Here is a 24,056-nt window from a genome sequence, read left to right on the forward strand (position 1 = left end):
CGGTCGCGGGCCTTGTTTGGTATTTACGAAAATCTGTTCAGTCTACGCTCGTTAGCGATACGGGTGGGTCGCGGTTATTCCGGCCGATAACTGATCGATCGTTCCGAGAGAGAGAGAGGGAAGCTTTGCAGTGGCACGACGCGAAATTCGTCGATTATGGTTAACGACGTCGTACGAGCAGCTGGGGGCCTTAAGATAGCTTCGATTTTAACGATTGATTCCTCGAAAGCCTGACGGAGTGTGTCCTTTCGTTTTGCGCAGAAAAGGAGGACACTGTCTCCCGAAGCTTCCGCCAAACGTGTTCCCGAGCTCGTGAAACACTGAGAGCACTGGATGCTGGACATACCCAGCGTTCAGGAATGAGAAGGCCCAGTGGATGGCGACGTCGATGAACTTCGAGCACCAGGATTCGGGAAGTGAGTACTCTTTCTATCAATAATTTATGTTACAGCGATGTAACAGAGAAGAGAGTGTGCTTTATGAGAAACAGTGGTATGGAGGCGTCGTCTTGATGCTTGTCTAAGACTTTGCCCAACTACTTCTGATATTATCGACGTAGCCTAGAATTAGAGAGAACGAGCTATTGATAGTTGAGTTGCAAAGCTGTATTCCCCAGACGTTCAGGTGGAAAAGGAACGATTCATTCATAAGTTAAAATCCAGCAGAATTTTAATTCAGGACGTTCCACTTCCTTGAGGAACCCCTGATCGGCTTTCAGGATCCTGGAATTCTTCCGCTGGCGCACGCGCGTCCAGACATTTCCGGGCACGTATTACGCACGCATACGCAAGTGTTCGGTACGGAACGAACGAACGAACCTGCGGATCTCATTATACTCGCAAATCCGTTCGATTGGCAGACACGAATTCCGGGAGGAGACGCTCGGATATTAACCATTAGCATCGAGAACGCGATCAACCGTCCCGATTTGAGGCCACTGCGATTACTCGGGTTCCGCGTGATTCTCTGTCTCGCGCGCTAAGACTCTTTAGGAATGCATAACCTGCCTCGTCTGTCGCACCAGCAGCGCATCGCTCAGTTCCTCCTGGGTTTACATCGTTTCCTGAAATCAACTGCCACTGTATTTTCGTTTACACGACGCCCTGCGTGGCCTGTATTTATAGCAGGAGAATGGAAACGAATGCATCTCTCGACCGGCGCCTGGTAAGCGACGGTGTTTTCGCGAGGAACGTTCTAAGCTCGCGTCAGTTTCAGTGATGCTTTATATTTGAGAGAGAGCCAAAGGGGGATTAATGCATAGAGGGACAGAATTTCTATCCACACAGGTATATAAACCGCAGGTGGCTAATCTCGTGTAGATTCACCTTGTCCCCCACTTTCGACACCCCTCTTAATCTCCGTAATACCATAAACGTGTCTTTTGGCTTCCACATCTGGTGCTTCCTTTGCACACGTCGCCCGCGTAGCTTCGCTCCCAGTGGACTCACCAAAATAATAATAAGCTTCTTCATAATCCGCGAGCGACCGTTGCCAAAGAAAGAGCCTGCTCTGCTCGTCCCCACGCATTTGCGCAAAGATCTGCGGCGGAGAGTACCGAATCGTCGTCCCGCAGGGAAAACCACTGTGTTCGGTGTCAATACGGTCGAAAACACAGCGAACGGAATTGTACAGGCTAGAATAGTCGGCGAGTTCAAGATCGTAGCCAAACGGGCCGTCGAGTCTGCGTTGCAAGTGTAAAAATAGTCATCGGTGTAGTCGTATGGCTCAAGAAATAGAGACGCCTCTTTTAAGACTCTTGTCCTTCGCGCGTCGCTTGTTTACCGCTCCGCGAACGTGCGTTCCCGCCTATTGGAGAACAGGTTTGCGAGGAAACGAACTCCTCGTGACGGTGCCGTGGCCCCGAGGGACGAATCTGCTTGTCGTTCGCTTCTGTGAACCCACGGGGACGTTCGCTTCTCGAATAGCTACGGTCGATCGAGATCTCGCGACTCCACGTGTCCACCGCGTAGCATAGAAAACTTCCAACGCCTTTGGAAGATCCGTCCATGGATCCTCGAGAAAAAAAAACGACGACCCTCGAAGGGGCGTGATGTAATCCTGTCTGCTACCCACTGTAATTAGTCTCTGGGGTTTAAGGGAGGCTTCTCGTACAACAGCCCCCGAAATTTATTATTTTTTTTTTAAAGAAGCTATTGTTAATATTGCGTTAAACTCTTTTGGGATATAAGGAGGCATCTTTAAATTTGTTGTTATTTATTAATTATTCCGGAATCGTGTTAACCCCTTCGACGATGTGGCGCCAGGTGTGGCACCTGTCATCTGATTGCAAGAAGAATTTTCTTAAAGTTAAATAATTTACGCTGGCAGTGGACCTAAAATTTTAGTTTCAGTTTTTAGTTATAATCCTTTTTCAATTGGTATAAATAATAATATGAAAAATTTGTCTAAGGAAAAAACTTACTTTTTCTTTCATACGATATAACTCTCGCAATTTTTCATTGTTTTTCTTTAAAGTGGACCAATCCCAGCGTAAACTATCCATCTAACTATATTCTCTATATTCTTACAGCATTGCCTAAAATACCTAAAATATTCGAAATATTAATAAGAAAATTCCTGCATCGCGACCCAGCTTGATTTCACCGCCTGGAACGCGGCGTCCTTAACGCCCACACCTTTCGCGCCAACTTTTTTTCGCCGAGCCTGAACTGTCGAGACGCGTAGAAGAAGCAAGGGCCTCCTCCCCCATCCGTGCACCGAAAGTTTTCGCAATAATCGTCCATAAAAAGAGAGGCAAGGGGCATCTGACGCCATCAAAAAGTCCTTAATGCGCGGCTGGAGGAACGCTGTTACCCCTGCGTGCCTTTCCTCCCTTTCCACTTTGTTTCCACTCTCCTTGGCGTTCGTTTATTTTGGGAGAGACCGAGAGACGCCCGGTCCCTCCGACGAGCTAAGGTGCCAGACCGGATTCGTATTATAAAATTCCTTCTTTCTTCGCGACATCCTGCGCTCGCGAGTACACACTCGGGTCGGCGAGTCGCAGCTTCAGCTGGAACGCAGGGAATCACGTTGTCCCTTCGGAGACCCCGAATGAAAGCTGTGCAGCTCTGCGAATTTCAGTTTCCCTATTTGACGAACGCGTCATCCGTTGTGCGTAGCTCCACCCATCGAAAACGATCGATAAGATAACACTGGCCAAGCAGCTGGTTTATAAGTGAAGAGTAATTCGGAGGATTAACTCATCGCGAAGATTGCTCCTCGGGCATCGAAGCCCTCGTCGGTGCGGAGCTGCCTTCGTCTTCTTTCTGCGTTCCCTTTTAGAGCAGTGGGATTGAAAGAAATCTTCGTTCGGGGGAAATAAGTCCCTCTGCTTCGAACCTTGAGCGATGCTTCTGAAACGTTCTGAGTGATTAAGTGTTAAGTGTGTTCCGGTACTTGGATTGCTAGTGATTTGAATTAGATGCAGGGCTACAGGCTACACATATTTCGAACATCTATTGCGAGTCCTTTCTATAGCGAAGACTTTTTGCTAACAGTTAGAAAGCACGCAAGATATACGGGAATATTAATTTCTTCAGCCTCGCGTGTCGCGCAGCGTTTAATTACTTAATCCTCTTATCGTTTCCCGCTTTTTGCGCGGGAATTAACTAGTTTCCCGCTGCCAAAGCGTTACTTGATTCTTTATTAATAGCGCAACGAAAAAGACTGCTTGTCTCTTGTCCACGGGAAAGAAATCCTGTCTACTTTGCGCACAAAGAGCTGCGAAGCCGTGGCTTGTTTATAAAACAAACAGCACACTTCGCTACTGCTCGGAATAACAGCGGCGATTTTACCGAGCGACGTGTGCATGCACTTTGCGAGGGCGAGAGGATGGAACAGTATCTCCGGGACAAGTTTTCTGCTAATTACCTTTTCGACACCTCGGCTGAGAGGCTTTTCAAAATGGCGCGAAGATCGTCTTATTCGGATCGTCGAAATGTATTCCGATAGAGAACTCCTATCCACGACCCGTTAAATTTGCATTGTAAAATTCCCGGCAGCGTGCGCGCCCAACAGAGGCAACTCCCTAAATTTCCTCGCATTCCACCCTTCCAAAACTACCGCCCCTATCGAACCGCGCCCCGAGCTCCCTAGGTGCACGTACGATCGAGGGAAATATATGCGAGGCAACGATTAGGCCAATGGAGGGCGACCAGCCACTTTCCTCGCTGTTTTTCGGAGTCCTCGCTAACTTTGCCCGGCTCGAAACTTTTTAATTAATCCTTCGGCCAGTTGGCTAACTCGGGCCCGGGGTATAAACGAACACGGGGGGCGCGGGGCGAATTTTGTGCAGGTGACCCAGCATGATTTGTATTCGCCAGTTTCGCTGATGGCAACTGAAAAGAAAACTTGAGGGACTCCGTGTTAGAAACGCTGAATTTATATTCCAGAATTTCCCTAATATGTCGGACGCGGAGGTTGTTCAAGTTTTCCGGGGGTTTGAAAATACGAGGGACGACTGCGTGGATCGATCTTTAGGGAAGGTCTTTAGAGCTAGTCTTCACAGAGTTTTTAAATGGAACTCGTGCAGATTAGTGAACCTGGAGAGTTCGATTACACTGTTCGATATCAATTCTGTTCTTTCTACTGTCCTGTCTGATACATGATATCCTCTTCCACTTAAGAGTCCAATATTCACCGTGCACCTTGTCATCGCGCTCTAAAATAATTCCTTTGCACGTAGTCCTCGTCAGAGATGGACAAAATATGCATTTAAATAAAATTACGAATAAAGAATAAAAATAAAAAAAATACTCGTCATGTGTCGAATAAAGCTAACTCTGGTTAACGAACGAATGACGAATAATTTTTTTAACTTTCATTCGTTATTCGAAATTTTATCTGAATAATTTTTTGCCTGTCTCTGGTCCTCGTTTCTGTCTACTAGATGGTAACTTTTTTCTTCTTGAAGCGACTACTTCACGAAGACAGACTGATTGCGAACCCAAGACAAAGAGCCATTCGCAACTGTTTCCACTCGCGGTAGGTTAAGAAAGTATGCTCGGCTTGTTGCGCATTGTTTTATACATCAAGGCTTTTCTCACACAAAGAGCGCGACTTTGCCCAGGCACAGTTGCAGTCCGTACATTTACTTGGCTGTTTGCACGCCCGTGCCCGTTCCATTGTGCAATTGATCCGCGCATGGATCCGAAATACTTGCAGCTGCGAAAACAAGTGTTTCAGCTGGACTGGTGTTTGCATTCTCGAGGCATCTGAAACTTTTCTGTTGTTCCTCTGCGCCCGGCATTCGTGTTCCCCGGCGTAAACACGTGTTACGATAAATACTTTGTTATGCAAGCGGAACTGCGGTCAGTTAAAAGTAATGCCGGCCGAATGGGACGATGAATGAGAGGTGCCTCGTGTTCCACGCGCGATGATCGACGAGAGAGCGCGGCGAATGTGTTGGGAGCTGAATTTTTCAATCTCGGGAAACGGCGCGCTGCGAAAACTTTGCACCGGCGCCGGGATTAAGAAATGCCCGCGGGACACTAGCGATCTGTTCTACTTCGGATAAAGACATTTAATTGCGCAAACAAGGATGGACGTGAATTAAATGAAAGTTTCAGACGTCGACGGACTTAGAATACCATTAAGAAGTTTAATTAAATTGAACTGAAACAAATTCCCGTCGCGGAAACGCGTCTGGCCCGTTCCCATGAAACGGTCCGTCCGTTTTCATTCCATATCTCTCAGGTTTTGAAATTCACCAGAGTACGTTAAAAGGACGCCTCTCATCGGCAAATTGGATTCAAACTTTCTTCGTTACCTTTTATTAAAAAGCTCGTCCGGAGCCACGTTTTTCTTCTAATCGAAGAAGACAGTTTACCCGCGCGTGTCTCGACGAAAGCAAGAAGCAGCTCGACGAGCACCGAGCAGCATGGGAAAGCAGAGCATTCGGTAGCTCACTCGTTTGATACGCGAGAACCTTCGAGATCCATCGGTGTTCCTGTTCTCCTGGGTCGGGCAAAGCGATTCGCCGGAATAAAACAAAGCGGCGGCGATAACCTTGTGACTGGGAGAAGTCTAATTACACGCTGAGTGCGGCACGCGACGGGTACCTACGCTGCTCGCTCCGAGCGAATTTCATCGCGCGTTGCGCAACGCCTCTTCTCCTGACCGTATCAGGCGGTTCGGGCCCACAATGTTTCCGCCACCGCGGAATGCGGCGATTATAAACTGCGATTAATTTCACGCCTGTTTGCCCGACGGCTGTCGTTAGAGCGGGCAAGGAGCATTACTATCTTCTCTCGTTGGGACTTTGCGTTCCAAGTCGCTTGACCTCGCCCGCAGCTTCGCTCGATCAGAAGTATCCCGCCGTGTCGTCTTTAGGGCACCGTGTACCTATAGGACAGCGGTGGACGCCATTTGCTCACTTGATGGATCACGGCGTGCTGGATGACACACACCCTTGTCAGCATGATATACTGCTGAAAATAATTAGGGGATCACGCGTTTGGGCAACTCCAAAGAGCGAGCCGAGGTGTCAGGGATGAAAGAAGCATGGTTTCTGTGATAGAACGAAAGTTTCAACGAGTGTCTCCATCTATCAAATTGTTTAAGCGCACGATCCACTAATTATTTCAAGTGTCGTAGGTGTGCTCAATGGGTTCCGCACTTGTCGTCGTAAATATTCTTCCTTCGTAATGTAAGGCACAGCTGATTGTAATGAATGGATCGAGGAGGGGGGAGAATAATGCCCATTGTGTCGAGATAATCACGAGTTCGTTCGAGTTCCCTGAGTGTTCTCCTTATTGGTAGAGTTTCAAGAGTTTAGGACACGTGACGGCGGTATTTGCATGAAGAAATTGGTACCGACACACAGATCTGTTTGGCGATAGCGCGCCGGATCACGTGCACGGCCAATTGCTGTTCACGCGTTATCGGCGACACTCGTTATCGGCGAAGAAGAATCACGGGACAGCAGGCAGTCTTGGCGAGCACGTACGACCGTTCTGACGTAATCGAGGCTGCGTTTCTGTTCCTCCTCGAGCGTGGAGCAGGAAATTTCAAGCACGACCGACGGTGTCTGTGAAATATACGCTTTTTTTCCAAACGCGAAACCTTGTTACCACACTCGTCAGCGGCTATTCAAGGGGCAGCCCCGTGTCGCTCTTTTTGGGGTCACGCCACTCGCTGCCGCGTCTCCTCGCATCAGAATTTTCTATCGCGAGGACGAGCAAGCCCCGAAGTTCTGTTTAACGTCAATCGGCTCGCTTGATTAACGGAGAAGATCGCTGCCGTCACGGAAAGCGTGTATTAAACAGAGAACATAGAGACCGTGCTCGAATTTATCTTATCGCTCTGATTGTACCACATAATCCTTCCTCACCTAATGGACTTTTGATTTCTTTTCGATTATTCGTACCCAGGTGCCGATTTAACCCGTGGGTAACCTTTCTACAATGATCCTGTTAACTTTAACGGAGATTCTTCAAGGCATTTAAAACTACACCCTATAAATATAATTGGGGACCTTGCAGCAAGAGGGGTGCAGGTCTTTACCAACTTGGATAAAATTATTGCTTTGAGTTAACATTAAAAAGAGAACGCTAATTGCGCTAAAATTATATATTTTCACACAATAAGTAGGAGCTATTGAGTTGATAAGTTATTATTTCTAATTTTGGCGAAAAAATATTCTGTAATAAAAATATTAATATTAATATTAATATTAATATTAATATTAATATTAATATTTTTACTTATTTGCAATAAATTGCAGTATAGTACAAGTTATAACTCAGAAACTGTCGAAAATGGAGCTGCACCCCTGTCGCTGCAAGGTCCTCAATTTGCGATCTCTCAATTACCATTGGCAACTACGAAGTAAGACTGCGAATTAAGAAGTCTCTTCGCGTCACATTCCCCCTTCCTTCGTGCCAAGCTAAATACATATATCACTGGATGTAGGACCGTGACTCGGGGTGCCCCCCATTCCGAGATTAGGAAATTATAATCGAAGAATCGCGAGCGGGGGTGGCGGCCTAATAATGGAGGAGGCAGTGACTGCTTTCCCAGCGTTGGTCCGAGAAGGGATGGTCGTTAGATTTAGCAGGTTGCTGCAGAATTCCGAGGTGCACCATGGCGAATTGGTATCGGGCGCGGCCCGACTCGCCGCGATAACAACGGCCGCGACTTATCTCACGCTTCCCCGCAAATTACAGCGTGGCTCGCGGCTCCTCGGCGGTCGAGGCTGATTAGATCTAGGCGCAAGCCAGGCAGCGGCTATTTCACGAGGAACTAGCTAATTTCGGAGTTAATACCGCATGCGGCAGCCCGTTCGATCTGCAGGAGTCGGCCAGCCGGGTGGCACGGTTCCCGGTTACGTGACCCTCCATTAAACCTTCATTTTAAGACAGCCCTGGCCCCTGCAAAGACGCCGGGGGAACGATCCCTCGAATCGCGCCGGCGTTATCTTCCGCAGCTTTTTAAACGTCGCGCCCACGTCACTCTCCCAACGATGAATCATCCCGTTTATTTTTATCGCCGGCAGATAGCTTGATAATCGGTCGAATGAACCGGCGCTACTGATCCTATCGCCTCTATTCTCCTCTGTCTTTACAACCCAGCTTTAGAACGCCCGCCTCGCCTCGGAGAATCGTGGAACACCCCGATAAAGAGTCATATCCGAACGCGAAGTAAATATATTCACGATCCATTCATAAGGATTCTTCTCCTTCCAACAAGCTTCCGTTCTTTATTCCACTGATTGGAGGCTGGGAACTAGTCTCTTTCCAGTCGCTCCCCGCGACGAGGAAGGGTTTCCGAAGGCGTGTCTCCGAGTAACGGATTAATGGTATAATTAACTCATGGAGTACCGATTGCCATGCAGAGACACACTTTAATCTTCGCAAGTTTCGAAAATAAAACGTCGGCCGCGTTTAATATTCCGCCAGGTGTCCCCGGGGGATCTGAAATTCAGATGAATTCGCTCTCTTAAAGACGCGAGCCGTCCAAACGAGCCAGCTCGGAATTAGCACGTTAAACGAACGCCCGGAAAACTTTCGGTCAGAAGGATCCGGGATTTTCAAGCGGCCGCCTCTAAATTAAGGCGTCCGAGGGGTGGCCAGATCGAAACACTCCGATCGGCGGAACTTTCGGCGGAATGCATAGCGCGCGTAGGAACGCGATTGAGCAATCGAACTTCGCGAATCCTCCCGTCTCGTTCTTAGCGAGACTCCAGCCCCGGTAACAGCCAGGTACTATTTATCGTTCCTCGATAACGACGCTTGGATGACGCGGGAAGAGGAGCGATCCTGGATGATACTTGTCAAATATTTGCCTCGCCGAAGGCAAGCATTTACGATGACATTTTGTACCGTCGCTTTAATAATCCGAAGGCACATGATAAAATGATGCTGCGTCAAGCTGTACCCCTCCAGACATATTGTTCGCGAACAATGATCTCGCGAGGACTCCACAGAATATCGGTGGAGAGTTGGAGAAAGGGGAGGAAAGCGCAAGGTCGTTGGCCGTCAAGTCGCGGCGTAAAACGGACATAAATCAAGGAGAAGATCTCTGCCGCGGATAGAGGCGGCGTATATCATCGTCCAATTTCGCCCCGGCCCTTTATATTTGTTTCGTCGCGGATTTCGTCGGCGAACGGACGGGGTCCATTTTTATCAATCCGGGCGATTTACTTTCGAAACAACCGTAATGCAGAAAAATGTTCGCCGCGAGGATCCCGCGAGCCGGAGGGAGGATCGCGGGCGGAACGCGTCTCAGTGAGCTCCATCGACCTTTTTCGCGCCCCCCTTCGCGAAACCCTAACGAGGACCAGCCCCTCCGACGCGGGTTTCGCGGGAATTCTGCGGCAAGCGGGGCTCGTATCCATTTGTTCCGTTCCCGTGGTCCTTTCTCGGCTTTCTTTTCCCTCGCGATTCCTTCTTAGCTGAATCTGATCGCTTGGAAACATTTAATTGAAGAAAAACTGTCTGCCGTCGCAGAGTTACGAGGAAATTGGGAGAGTGATGGTGCATACGTAGAAACTCAAGTCTCCGGAGAGTGTTAATGACTTGGGCTGCTGTTTTCTTCCCTTCTTCCATTCGTGCGTGTGCTCCAGTAGATCGTCGACGATCGGGGAAGCTGATTCCTAATGGCGAAGTTAGTTGTGGAAGTTGGTGCCGCGAGCGAGCTGTCATCGACTTATCGTTCTCGCAGGAACTGCATCAGCGGATTTTCATCAGCTCGCCAGCACGGTGTCATTACGTGATGGCGATTTGTTTAGCGCGCATATTAGCGGACCCCGCGTGCCGCTTGTTATCCGCCGCCTGGCTAGTAACGTGCACGGTTATTCATCGATCGTCTGCCATCTGAATACCCGCTCCGAGACCGATAGTTCGGCTCCAGATAACCATGGCTCTTTGTTATTGGCACAAAGATTACGGGTAATGGTAAATGGAGATTCTTTAGAATTTTATTGACTCGCCTTCAGAAAGCGTACTTCGGTGCTTCTTCAATAGCAACCTCGCACGGTTAAACAGGAGATTTCAGTGGGCCTCGTTTTTCTTTCAAATAAACCTAATCGCCAAACGCAAGATGCGACACAACGATGCGAGTAAGAATAATAAAAGTAAGACCGTGTGCGTTAGCGGAGATAACGTTGAGTCGCTTTCTGCGCGGAGAAGCGTTGTTCGATTTCAGCAGGACCTCGCTCCATTCAAATAAACCTAATCGCCAGACGCGATGTGACTCAACGATGCGAGTAAGAATAATTAAAGTAAGACCGTGCGCGTCGGCGCAGGTAACGTTGAGGAGCTTTCTACGCGGAGAACCGTCGTTCGGAGAGGAAACATGGATTTCATGGATGAAAGTTACGAGACGATTATGGAACGAAGCAAAGGCCATCGTTTCATATCAAACACGCGGCGCCCGCTCAGTTTTACCATTGTTTGCGGAGCCGGGATTCGCAAAGAGAGAGTTTCATCTCGCGGCGACGTTCTGTTTGACTTACTTACACTGTCTACAGCCGCCGAATTTATTGTCACCTGTGAGAACTGATTGTTGATGGTATCGCGAATCAACGTGCACATTTGCCCGACAGGTAGATCGACTAAACGTCGCGATTATCATTTCCCGGTGATGCGTCATCCTTGCGTAATAGTCAGCCGCTGGTGCCGTTGGTCTGACTACGGACGGGGACTTACCACTGGGGCCAATTCCCCTTGCGCCGCGACCTTGCCCAAGCCGCGAGGCACGGCTCCGACGCAAAGCCTTTGACATCCTATCAGCTCGATCTTCGCGTTTCTTTTTTTTTTTATAAAAAATGATGGCCAAGTTTATTCACACGCTGACCGGCTCATCAGCTATGCGTGGGTCATGTGTCTAGACTTGAATGGGAGAATTATGTGTTTTGCATCCGAGCGCGAAGTATTTTACATTCGCTACGCACGTTTAATCGCAAGATTGATCGCGTCTGTGCGGAGGAGATTCAGAGACAATAACAACGCTTCTAAAAGTAGTGTTCGAGGAAGGTTTAATGGCACGTTTCCTCGTGACTATGCACTCGCAAGATAAATCAATATTGTCCACTCTCCGCCGACTTTAAATTGCTAATTTAACGTAAACGCGAATGAAAATTACGGCTTCAGACGAGGCCACGAGCGGAGCAACGTGACGTCAACAACATTCGGCGTCGTAAATCAGCGCCGTATCGTTCGTTTAACTTAGAGAACCGAGGCTCCTCCGCTCTAACGGCGCAAACGCATCGCGCTGCGTAAAAAGATCCCGCGAAACGTGAATCTGTGGGAACAACAGCATGGGTAAAGAAGAGGATCTCTAAGTCTAAATCCACGTGACCTCGAGTCCCCCCGAGGGAGAGCGGCGAAGAAGGCGTGTGCTCCGCGTGAACGAAGATCTTCACGCATCGCGCAACCAAATATTAGCAGCGTCACGGCTGGAGGACGATCGTTCGCAAACCCTCGAAAAGAAAGTCGCGTAATACCCACGGTATCGTTATGACACGTCGGTTTTCTCCCGCGAGGAGTGTCCAATTACCAGCTTCTAACTATTCCACGTTTACACGATGCACCGTGCTTTCCGTCATCGTCAGCACGAGCAAGATTAGGATCTCGCAATTAGGCGTGCGTCACCCTAGTCCACTCTTCGCGTCTTCGTGAGATCTTTGAAGATAGGGACAGGAATATCATGTGATTTTGATTGACGGACGCACGTGAATTCCGTATCTCTCGATCGTTCTCGCGGACGCGACTATCGCGAATCGAGGCAGAAGCGTCGAGTCCACTCGCGATCGCCGGCGCGCTGACTCACAGGGGGCGAAAAACTTGGCCGACGTGCGATGCGGCATTACGCATTCAAATGCATTTAAATTCGGTCGATGATTATTCATCGACTGCAGCGATCGCTTTGGTCGCAACTGTTGACGCGCGTCACGTGTCGTCGGGCCGATTGAATTATTGCAGGCGATTGAATCACGAGGAGTTCGCGATCTGCGAGACGCTAGAGCTGATGAGTCATTTATGTTGCAGCGGAGGGCAAGTGAAAGTCTTCGCTCATATGGCGTCTCGAATCTCATTCGGATGCTAGACGCTCTCAGCTATGTTGGACGCAGCCTTCGCTCTAGCTTCTCTATTTCTGGAAGCGCATCCTACGGAATAACTATTCTATATTCGACCGTTCATCCGTCTGTCGGATACAAATTTTCATTTTCATTTCGCGGCGCAAGGGAACGCTTCATTTCGCCCGTTAGCCCCAGAGGAGCAGTTTAATTTTCTCCCGTGTTCTGGAATATACTTGTAGCGCGAATATATTCGCAATAAATGAAAGATGTCGGGCAGCGGCGCGGGAAGAGGGAATTAAGCTATCATCCTCTGTCTGATCGTTGAATGAGTAATATCCACGTTTGAGATCTTCATTAATCCTCGCAAAAAAAAATTATAACCGTAAGCGTGAGTCATTGCAGCGAAGGGGTAATTCTAATTGCAAAAAGCTTCAGTCGACGTCGAGTAATCGACGGAGCAAGGGAAAAGACGAACGACGCAAGGCGCGATGTCCAAGCGGCGATAAAACCTGTCGCATAAATAATCTCCACGCGTTTACTACCGAGAAATTAATCGTCGATGGAGTGTACCGCCGCATTAATTGCCAGGAAAAGCTGTCTTGCATAATTAGCGAGGCTGTCGGGTGAAAACAACCTGCAGGCAGCTCCCTGTGTAAACGATACAGAGTTACACGCGCTCTCCTACGAGCGCAGCCTTCAGGGGCGCGAGACAGCCGCGAAAAGTTGCGTATATCCTGTCACAGCCGTGGACAAAGGGAGGGACGCGAATTTCCATACGACGAGTCCGATCAAGTTCGGCGAAAATTTAAATCACGTCCAGCCCCGCGACCGAAAATCTCCAACTTTTCTGGCCCGATCCGGTCGCTATCGGTCCCCGGTGCATCTGGGCGCGAGCCAAATGCAACGTGACGCAGCGATGCGCAATGACGTGCCCGCATTGTAAGATCTCACCCATCGGGATCGAATCGTTGAAGCTGACCTATCGCGCAGCAGTTATGATCGAACGCGTGTAAAAAAAGTTCAACAAACTTGAGCAGCTCGTGACGCGCCTGCGCCACGCTCATCGTAAACTTTGATATTTATGCACGCACCGCTCAAAACGGCGGATCGCGCAAAGAATGCCTATTATTACATCCTGGTTGCTTAACCGACGGAAATAAACACTACATTCTGGCAGCCACACCGACGCATCGAATGCAGTTTTGACGAGTCCCGATGGCTCTGGGTCCACGTCGGTTCAGATCTCGTCGGTTTCGTGGGAAATGCTCGGCCAGCCACGCAGGTCATCGATTGTTCAATGAATTTCATTAGCCAGATGACGCGAGCAGACTGCGACTGGCAGTTTCGAATTTTCTGGGCGACGGCGGTTCGGGAGCTGCCTCGACAGCCGCGGGGTGTATCGAGGAACAGAGCGGCGTTGATAAATCCCGGCTATCGGTTAGCATTAACAAAATCGTTAATTGGGTGATCAGTGTTTATCGTGCTGGGGGCCTTCGACTTCCCGATTAAACGGGAGCTCGAATCCCGTGATTGATAGCGGGGAACTGACGCAAGAGAAATCTTCGATCTCCCGCGGATGTACATAATGGCGCTCGGGTAATATTTTTATCGGCGTTAGCGTGGTCGGTAATTAAAGCGATGTTTGTTTGCCACGGAGAATCACTCGATCGGCAGCTTTGTATGCTGATTCTTCTTTTTCTATTTTTTTTTTCTTTTTATTCGTCAGCTGGCTTCCTTCGGACGGATCTTCTTAACGCCAGCTGTTCAAATTATTTTTCGTACTTTCGTCGAGACACAGATGGAAACGTCGCGGCACATTTGGCGCTCCAATTTGCCAAGTGTGTGCCTAATGATCATTTCGAGACGTGAGGTTTTTTTCCACTGGGCGCGGTGCACGTTCGGTGGGTGGTAATTATTCCAATAGTAATGTTATTCGCTTCTATGACAGGCGGGATGAACCGTGGGAATGATTTACCGACAGACGCACGTCCTCTTATCTGTATAATATCTGCCTGGAGTCTCATGACCAGTCGTTTGTATTTCCCAGGTCTCCGCGAGGTGTGTTGCATCGTTGTGCAGCAAGTTTTAAACGGAAGATAAGTGGATAATTCCAATGCTTCCTGATGAATTTATTGTGCTAATTGGCAGGCTTAAAGTTGCTGTTAGGTAGGAAATGAGTTAAGGTCGATGATCAGCCTTAGCGAGAGCATATATGCACGTTCAACTGATCATTAAACTTTATGCGCCGCTAGAATTACATAGTCAGACCTGAACTTCTCTAATCTGAATATTACTGTAGAACATACACTCCCGATTGCGACCCATTCCTCGTTGCACAACCCGCGCAGGATTCAACTCGACTCCTGGAATCCTTTTCCGCGAAATAGAAAAATCAGGCTGATCTGCGTCGGAATTCGCGCAGTCGGATCCAAGCGAAGACATCGAAGAGACATCTCGGGCTAGCTCGCGAATTTGGCGGCGACCCAAGCGTTCCGTGACGCAACGGAACGGAACGGACGCGGTGATCAGCACGTACCCGCGCTAGTCAAACACGCAAGGAGTCAAGAGACACGCGAGATAAATCGCGGTTCCTCCATTCGCGTCGAATGTCCTCGCGCGTAGCGCTGCATGGAGCAACGCTCCACCAACGTCAGCTTTGTTTCGAGTCTCCGCGTTCAAAGGAATCGATCGGCGAGAAGTTTTCTGGATGGGCCTTGCGTGCAAACTCGAAAGCTCGGAGGAACTTCCACGCGGTGAGTCGAGAGGGTGGGCCCAGTAATTCGCGGATTGCGGAAAGGTGGAATGGTGCTGCGAAAGTCAGCGTGAAGTGAAGACGAGTACGAAGCGCTTGAAGTTATCACTGTGATTTACGAGGGTGTTATATTTTAAGTAAGTAAATCAAACGACTCGTAGCTGAGGGGACACTTGGCTAATTGCATCCGCAACGGTAGATACTACGATTCTGACAAAAGAACACTGTGCGCGCCTGTGTCTGAAGCAGATTTAAAAGTTCTTAAAATTTCCCTCCCTTTTGCATCTCCCTTGTAACCACGACCTTCGCGGACGCAATTTCCCTCGGGCATACTCGAGGCTGCTCAATAATACCGACGTAAATCAAACGAGTGACTTGGAGTGACGAACTATGAAGATTCTTAGACTCGGGGGATTTTGTTTACCAGTGTTTTTCGAAGAATTCGCGCATCAGTGTAACTCGCGGGAACGTAGCTGGCGCCGGGTTTAAAAAAAAAGGCCGAGGCTCATGCAATATGCATACAATCTACCGGTAAAGCGTCGAGTGCTCGGCGTGCTTTATCGTTAATCTCTGCGAGTCAATTACAAACACGCGTTATCGTGCCCGCGCGTAGACATTGCGCGGTGATTTTTCTTTTAAATCGTCGGGGCAGGTCGTGTCGCCTGCCATTCAGCTTGTTCGCGTCCCGTCGAAGCCGCGGCGGGTGTCTAACGACGCGACGATGTCTCGCGAGTTTCATGATTGATTGGGAAACGATTAACCGGCCGGGAAGTCTTTGCATTCTAAACGCTTCGGCGAACGCGGCAGCCCAGCTTCCTCCGCGCAAGAAAAAGCGAAACACGCGAGAGAACGCCTTCGAGGGGGACAATGTTATCGATCGAGGCGGCAGCGTTTTTGCTCGTTCCTCTTATCACCGTGTAAATCGATGATTGGCGGGGGAGTCGGTTAGCGATGAAAGTTTCATGAGACGCGACGACGCGTCTCGTCAAATCTATTACACTCGCTATCGATCGAAAGTTTCGGTGGATTCTGAATGATAGGGAGATGGAGGGCAGATGGCGCTTGAATGGTACTTAATTTCAAATCGCACGAAAATAGAGGAATGTCAAGGGGATCGGTTGTCGGAGACGATGTCCTGCAGAGAGCTGGGCAAGTTTTCTCAAGGCTTCGATGCCTTTTACACACTTGCGATGGAGTGACACATTATACACGTGCTGGCTTCTCCGTGTCACACTGGATAATAACCTTGCCACATTCTCTACCATTTGTCTCTGTCGGCTCGAAAAGTCACATGGAGCGGACTGTGAAAGCTACAGATAATACAGTCGGTCGTAAGTTCGCTGACACAAATTCAGAGATGGAATTATCGTGCAAGCTGCGGTGCTTATCGAAACGAAAGTTTTTTTTTCCCCGCTGGTCTCTGTAATCCACTGGCAGAAAGCCTCGCGTGAAATTTGCAAGCGATCCCCATTTGCGGCGGATCCGGGGAGCACGGCCAACCGTGACCAGCGAAAAGAAAAAACGGAATATTTAAAAGCGAAATGTTGTAGAAGCGTGCCGAATGGCCTCGTCATTTCGTAACAGCACCATCGATGTTTTCTGTGGAACTTTCCGTCGTTAAGCGAATTCCATCGTTGGCCTGGCTATGCTTCGCGCCTTCCTTTCTTCTCTTGAATTACACTTCTCCCGGAGAACTTTCCACTTCACGTCGCGTCCACTTCACTGGGTATGCACTTCGCCGAGGCACGCGAAGTGCGTCTACTTCGGCCAAGTGGAAACGTAGTCCCTCTTACGGCGAGGCTCCCTCGAAGTGGAAGACGAAGGCGAGGGTATTTCGAAGATGCGTCTACCATGCTCGAACGGCAAATTACCCGTGAATAACTCGAAACCCTGCTGCCGCGGAATGGCCTGTCGACGGATCGATTTGTCCGGAGGCAGAGACTTCGACGAGTTCCCGAAAATTCGCGGCATTCAAACGGCAGGAAAAATTGGGAGGGAGTCTGTTCAGGGTGCGGTGGAATCAGAACTTTCCGCGGTTCCGATGGAAATGAGAACGTACGACGCGGGAACGTTCCATACGTCCCGCAGAACTAGACATTTCCACCGAGTCCGGCACTAAATGAATTCATACATTTCCCACGCTTGAAAAACGCGCTGGTGTACCTCAAATCGACTGCGAATCTCCCCTGAGGTACACCGCCGACAAGCTTCGCGGTGAACGATACGTCACGGGGCTCTCGGAACAATTTCATTGTCGTTGATGGCTGAAACCACTTGTCGGGAATAAATTTACCACGCGATCGAAAAAACTACAGAGCAGAAATGTTGTTAAACTGTTATCGCTACTTCGCGGAACGAAATGCTTTCGCCAATGAGGAAGGCTCATTAATTCCAGTCGTTTACGTCAGTCAGCGAAGAGACTTTATCGATATAAAACTCTCTCGCGGGTCATCCAGAGCCGAACAAATCTATTCCAGTGTCTATGCTCGAAAAGAGATGCGTATTCGTTAAAAGTAACCGTTGTGGCGTGTGAGTGATGAAATTGCGGATAAAAACGAGGTCCACCATCGATACGTGACGGCTGGCCGCGATAAAAATTTAATTATTTGCTCCCCTCCCCCCTCTCCGTTGATCGAAATCACGCGTGTCGAATAAATTTGCATGTGTTCGACCGGCAACGAATGGCAATGATCGGATTGGGAAGAGGGGCAGCGTCGAGTCATCGATTGAATTCGCAGCCGGGCAATTATTTGTCTTGTGACCACCGTTCTCGTGATCGCGCGGCTTCCGTGAACTCCCCGGAGCACGTGCTCGCGGGATCCACGCGGCGCGATCGAGGCGAATTAAGTGGGCGGCAACGTTTCGACGCACACAATAAGAATATTTGCCAAGGAAACGTCGTGCATGCGCAATCGTCCCAGACGGTCACTCTTGGCAGTCTTGGCCCCTGACACTTCGATAAGAATCGTGGAATCTTTCAGAGATAGTAAATTTGTCTAATGCTCTTGTTAATTGAGCGGCCTGGAGGTTCCGGCCGATAGAGCGGCTGGGAATTTGTACAGCACAGAGTCGCTTTATCGCGCCATGATAAGCTGCAAACGGTTTTTAGTCATTTCTGAATTAGTCAGGCGTTGCGAAAGAACTGGTCGAACACGTGCACGAGCCTTCTATTTCGAGATTGTCTCATGACGATCTCGTGTGAGGTGAGTCTCCTTGAAGATATCGAACGCGGCGGGGTAAATGGTTTTAAATGACAAGAGGATAAGGGGATGGTCGATACGTCTGGCAAGCAGACATTAGGATTCAGTGTTTCGGATTTTTCAAATCACATGCATAGATTCTTAAGGGGATTCCCCTTCTTAAGGTCATATTGCGCGAAAACACAGGTGAATTTTATGATTTTTTTTTCTAGAAAAATGTATACGATGTATGGGTCTAAAACTTTTTGCATTTTATTCTGCTGCAAATGTAGATTATAATACAATTTCTGTGTTCCATTTTTGCCCACCCCTGTCTCTGATATGCATTGCGTGTTGCATCGTTGTAAAAAAAAATGGCCTGGACTATCGCCACGATAACTTTAGACGTTATCATCCAAGCTTAAAAACACAAAGATATTCCTTAATTACAAGTGTATGTCTGGACGATGAATGTCGTATGTTTAAACGATAGGGTGCTGCAACAGGGGTTTTTTCGCACAAAAATGTTTCGTAAAAAAAATGGAGTGTATGAAAATTCGCAATAGAGGGTAGCCCGGAAGCCAGTGTAATTAAGAGTAGAATCCCGTTTGAATTTTTAGATTCGGTCAAGAATTACATTTTGTATCGTGGCGATAGTGCGCGAAAAATTGTTTCGAGAAAGACGTACTTAAAGTTTGACGCCGAGCGCGATCGTCTAGTGACGGGGACTTGCAAAATTTGATTCTTTTTTAGACGAATAAGTGCAGTATTAATTAAAAGAAAAACCACATTTCTATCCATTATGCCTGCGGCACAATCCACCCTCAAGAAGCACCTATTTTTAAGGTCGTCACACTGTCGAACCCCCTGAACTGCCTATAAAATTTGTACCGTTAGTAATTTCGTTCTAAAATTGTGCCTGGTCATTCTTGAGATGTTGGATGAATAATTCCATGAAATAAAAAAAGTCACAGGTAGATTCACAGGGAAACTACCCTCTATCGGAGCGCGCACGATGTTCCGAGCCCCCTATCTCCGTGGCGAATGTAAGAGGTTGGGAACAAAGGGGACAAGGAGAATTTTGCACGAGAGAGGTGTCGAAGGGCGAAAGGGAGCTGCGGAATGGACAAATGTCCGTAAAGGAGGAAGGCCATTGCGTCATTGTTCCAAAGTGCACGACACAATGTGCCCACGTCGCGTTACTACCACCGTTGTTGGCATCCCATTGCCTCCAGTCTCGCTAGCACACCCTTTCGTCAACATTTTGCGTCTCGCGCATTGTGCGACCCGCATTGTCCCTGGTTACGCGAATCAATGTGCCGGAGGTTGTAACAAGAGATTCGGGGGTTAAAGATGAGAAAGCAGGTGAGAAAAGTAGGGTGAATGCGTACCCCAAAAGCGGGGAGCAGCTAGAAATTTGGGTGCGAGCACTCAACACGACGGTCTGCTCGTTATACCCCTCGCTTTATTAGTGTTACGAACATTTCCAACCACCACAGCTTCTTCCAACCCTTCCGCATCGAAAGCCCAACTCTCGAGCATCGACGAGTCTAATCGTAAGCTGCGTCTCGTGACTTTCTAGTCCGCGTCTAATTCCGAGGCCTCTGTAGTTCGACTAACTTGCAGCGAGGTTTCCCAGGGAAATTTCCACTAGTCAGAGCGCCGCGACGATAATCATGCATCTAATGTAAGTAGAAGGCGCGCGTCTGATCCCCCTGTAGGAGAAGCAGCTCTTGATACCTGTGCAGACGAAGGCGACGACGATAATGAACGAAATTGACTGCGGCGCCGTGCGTTTCACGGTGTCTGGTTCCCTCGGCCTGACAGCACAAGTAGCTCGTTCCCTTCTCTGTGATTTCGCGGGAACGCGTCGGCGAATAGCGTCCCGATGCTTCCGAGCTGCAGCGATTAAGCGGCAAGAAAGCCTTTCACGGAGAAGTGAATAGGGACCGCGGTCGAAGTTTCAGGGTCAGAACGGTGCGCAACTCGGGGGTGTAGTTCGGCAAGACTCGATGAGCCGCGAGTTACCGGAGGGTAATTGCAGGGAAGGTGCTCGAGCAGCATCCTTCTCCCGCCCCGTTTCTCCTGCTGTTCCTTCCGTTCGTGCCACTGCTCCGCTGGTTCCGTTAGGATCAGCGGCGATAGACACGCGGAAAACAAATGGTCGATGCGTGTCACGTGCCGCCGACAATATTTACTAGTATATTTACGACGGCGAGAGCGACGTATCAGTCGAACTGGAGCAGATGAATCCGGTTACGTTGTGCATGCCTATCAGTGTTTGCATAATTCGCGAGGTTTCGACGGCGCTCGTATCTACGCCGCAGGGGGTGGAGGACGCGTCGACCGAGATTTTCTTATCGAATTCACGAAGACGAAAGCTCCGTCGACGAGAAATGCTATCAAATTCATAATAAAGCGACATAAACTTCAGCGATATAAAAAAAAAGACGCAAAGTCAACGCATCCACTGTCGCCCCTGTCGCCGAGACAAGTGCGATCGCTAATCCAACACTTTCATCCCGAAGTGCAATCGCGACGTATACAAATAAGAAAGTTGATTTACACCCGTCGGAATTACGATAGTCGCTAGGGGACCCGGCAGTGGCACCGAGCTGTTACGGCATGCAAAGCCCCGCGAGTCTACAAACACGCGGCCACGCTGAACCGCCGATAAACAGTGGCGATAGGTGATAAGAAAAAGCTTGACACCCGGCGTCTACCCGCCCACCGAATCCCTTCCACGTCTTACCCCTGCCCCTCTACTACCTTCCGGAAGATAGTCGGCATGTGACTGTCCTCGTCACTCTGACGGGCTCGATAGCTTCTTCCCTCTCCGCGCCTCGAGCATAATATAACGTGAAGTGGTAACGTACGGCGTTAGTCAGACCGTGCCGTCGCTTCGATCGCGTCGATCGTATCGAAAATTGCGTAACGCGCTACGAAATTCCTGCTCAGGCGGCAACACACTTGTGTCGCATCGACTAGGTATTTCTGCACTAGCATCGCGGAGCGCGATCGGGACGCCGCGAGCGCTCTCGCCCGCCGCGCAACTTCCACGAAAGCCCAACAAGCTCGCCCAAGCTCGCCTCAGCTGTTTTAAATACGAACGCGGCTCGCGCGGCCGGCAGGCTCGACTCTCGAAGCTGTCCGGCGGGTAGATTCAAACACGAAGCCGTTCGTGGCCAGCCCCGCTACCTCAGCTAACATCCACGTACTCGGTGTTTCCGGTACCACGAAGGACTCGAGGGAGAGGGAAGTAACGGGCCAGCAGGAGAGTCCAGGATGACGGTGGAAGCGTCGTCCATGGTGACGGACTATCTGGTGTTCGTCGGCTGCATCGTCGCCTCGTTCGTGATACCGTTATGGGGCAAATTCCGGGGCCGTCGGAAGGAGACCACCAAGGCGGACTACGTGTTCGCCACCGGCACCGTGTCGATGGGCGCTATGATGCTGTCGATCGCCCGCGGAACACTGGGCGTCAGGTCGTTCCTCGGCTACCCGTCGGAGCTCTACTACAGGGGCAGCGCGATGTGGGAGACGATATACGGGATACTGCTCGCGTACCCTATCGTATGCTTCATCTTCGTTCCTGTTTACTACAGCCTGGGCATCACGTCCGTCTATCAGTACCTGGACATGAGGTAATTATCTGCTGAGGATCGCGTTGTTCCTCCCGCCCGTCAACACGGCCGTCTCGGTGTTCCTGGGGGATGTGGCGCGAAGGGTTGATGAAGACTACAATGCGTTGGGATTCTGGCCTGGGGAGCGAGTTTCCTGGTTATTTACCTCTGTTTAGATTACTTTCACTGCTTAACGAGGGGAAGAATGAAGAATCACGGTTGGGGTAGAAGGGGGATACGCGAAAGGAAGTGGGTTAGCTTTTAATTAACACTGCGGCATCTGGAGGAGTGCTTTTTCAATGACTCGCGAAGGTCGATAACTTTTAGAATACTTGAGGTTGTAAATGCGAAAGAGTTTAATAGGCATTTCGTTGCGCGGTGGCTTTCATTCTGTCGTTCGTTCGGCACATCTCGCGTAGCTTTGATAAATTAGCACGAGCTGGAGGGAAGTCACTAACCTATCCTCCCGCGAGTGGAATACCGAGCGAAACATCAGCTTTCGCGAGAAAGGAAATCCCCTTCTCCGCCCCCGTTTTCTATCAAAATGGACGCGGACACGTGACGGATCACGGGTAAATTCAAATTCACCGTGTATACGACGCTTGAGCCACTTGATACCGGCGTGTTTGGTTCTCCGAAACCGGAACTGCTTTACATTCTCTGTTTACCTCGCGGCCTGGTCGCATAAATTGCGCGGGGGGGGGGTTCAAAGTGATATCCGTCCGTAGCCATCGACAGACATTTGTTCCCGTCACTCCCCGGGTCAGACAGCATTTTCTTCTTTCGAAGCCGAGAGATTAACGTTCGGTCATCGATCACGCGAGAACCTTGGAACCTTCCGTCGCCGTGCTTAACGATCATGTCCGGCACGGGCCGCGGAACAGACCTCTACCAATTATGCTAATCCGGCAGGTTCAACTCGAAGATAGTCAGATGCCTCGCGAGCTTCTCCTATGTCATACGGAGCTTGCTGAACTTGGCCGTCACGGTGTTCACGCCGTGCGTCGCTCTGAAGGCTGTGATTGGGCTCCCGTACTGGGCCAGCATCGTCGGCATCACATCGATATCTGTCGTCTTCAGCACCATGGTACGTACGACACTTCGAACGGCAATACCCGGGAAGAGAAGGCGGAGCAGCAGCTCTCCCGAGCTGCGGCTGCTTTAAAATCGTTTTCACGGGGTACGACACATTCTCGACGCATCAATTATTCAGAATTTAAAAGAGCGCTCGCTCGTTCGTGGCGCATTTCCAGGCAGAAGGATCGTAAATAGCCGCGATACGTTTGATCGTAAAATTCTCTATGAAAAGAGGAGGGACAGCGGCTGGATACGGTGCTGCCTATCCCTGTTCGTCGCGAGGTCACGCCACGATTCGTTGTACGTGCAGCAACTTGGGACTCGCGATTGCATTGACGTCAACGCGGACATTAGTCGCGTTAATCGAGTTAATTGAGTTACTCGTAGAATGACGACGATCGTTTCTGGTTTTTCTATAGGGAGGACTGAAGGCAGCCATCGTTTCGGACGTTATACAGGGTTTGACGATGATCGGCATCTCGCTGGTGATAGTCGTTCGAGGCTCCGCTGATATAGGGCCTGGCAAGATCTTGAACATAACGAACGAGCGCGGCCGATTGGACTTTTTCAAGTAAGTGCCAACAATCGAGTTATCCAGCTTCCCCATCATCGACTCCGATAAATCGCTCGAGTCGCTCGTTAATTACGGTCGATTTGAGAAGAACGATCGGGACGATGCTCGAGGGGGTGGCAGGGGGAGGATCGAAGACATTCGCGCATAAATTCGGCGTCTTAAACGGGGTTACTTTGCACCCGGAGGGTTTCACCTCGCCGCCAGCTTTGGGCAGCTGCTTCGTCGCGTAGGATGAATGGTACTACGTTGCCTAAGACCTGCAATAAAATTACCCGACATTCATCACGTCGTTCCAATTCAAAACAAGGCTCGCACGCTGTAACAAAGGGGA

General features: G+C 49.5%; 1 protein-coding gene across 2 annotated transcripts in view; it reads left to right on the top strand.

The window, feature by feature from the left end:
• The window catches only part of LOC143374377 (sodium-coupled monocarboxylate transporter 1), a 32,205-nt gene that overhangs the window by 1,364 nt on the left and 6,785 nt on the right, over positions 1-24,056 (top strand). The window contains exons 2-5 of one of the 2 annotated variants that reach the window (XM_076822499.1): positions 262-416; positions 21,693-22,095; positions 22,987-23,161; positions 23,571-23,722. In XM_076822499.1, coding sequence (XP_076678614.1) covers positions 377-416; positions 21,693-22,095; positions 22,987-23,161; positions 23,571-23,722 — 770 coding nt within the window. In that variant the 5' untranslated portion in view covers positions 262-376. The remainder of the gene's footprint in view (positions 1-261; positions 417-21,692; positions 22,096-22,986; positions 23,162-23,570; positions 23,723-24,056) is intronic. The other variant, XM_076822500.1, reaches the window with a different exon arrangement.

This window comes from Andrena cerasifolii, chromosome 10, assembly GCF_050908995.1.
Source record: "Andrena cerasifolii isolate SP2316 chromosome 10, iyAndCera1_principal, whole genome shotgun sequence".
NCBI lineage: Eukaryota > Metazoa > Arthropoda > Insecta > Hymenoptera > Andrenidae > Andrena > Andrena cerasifolii.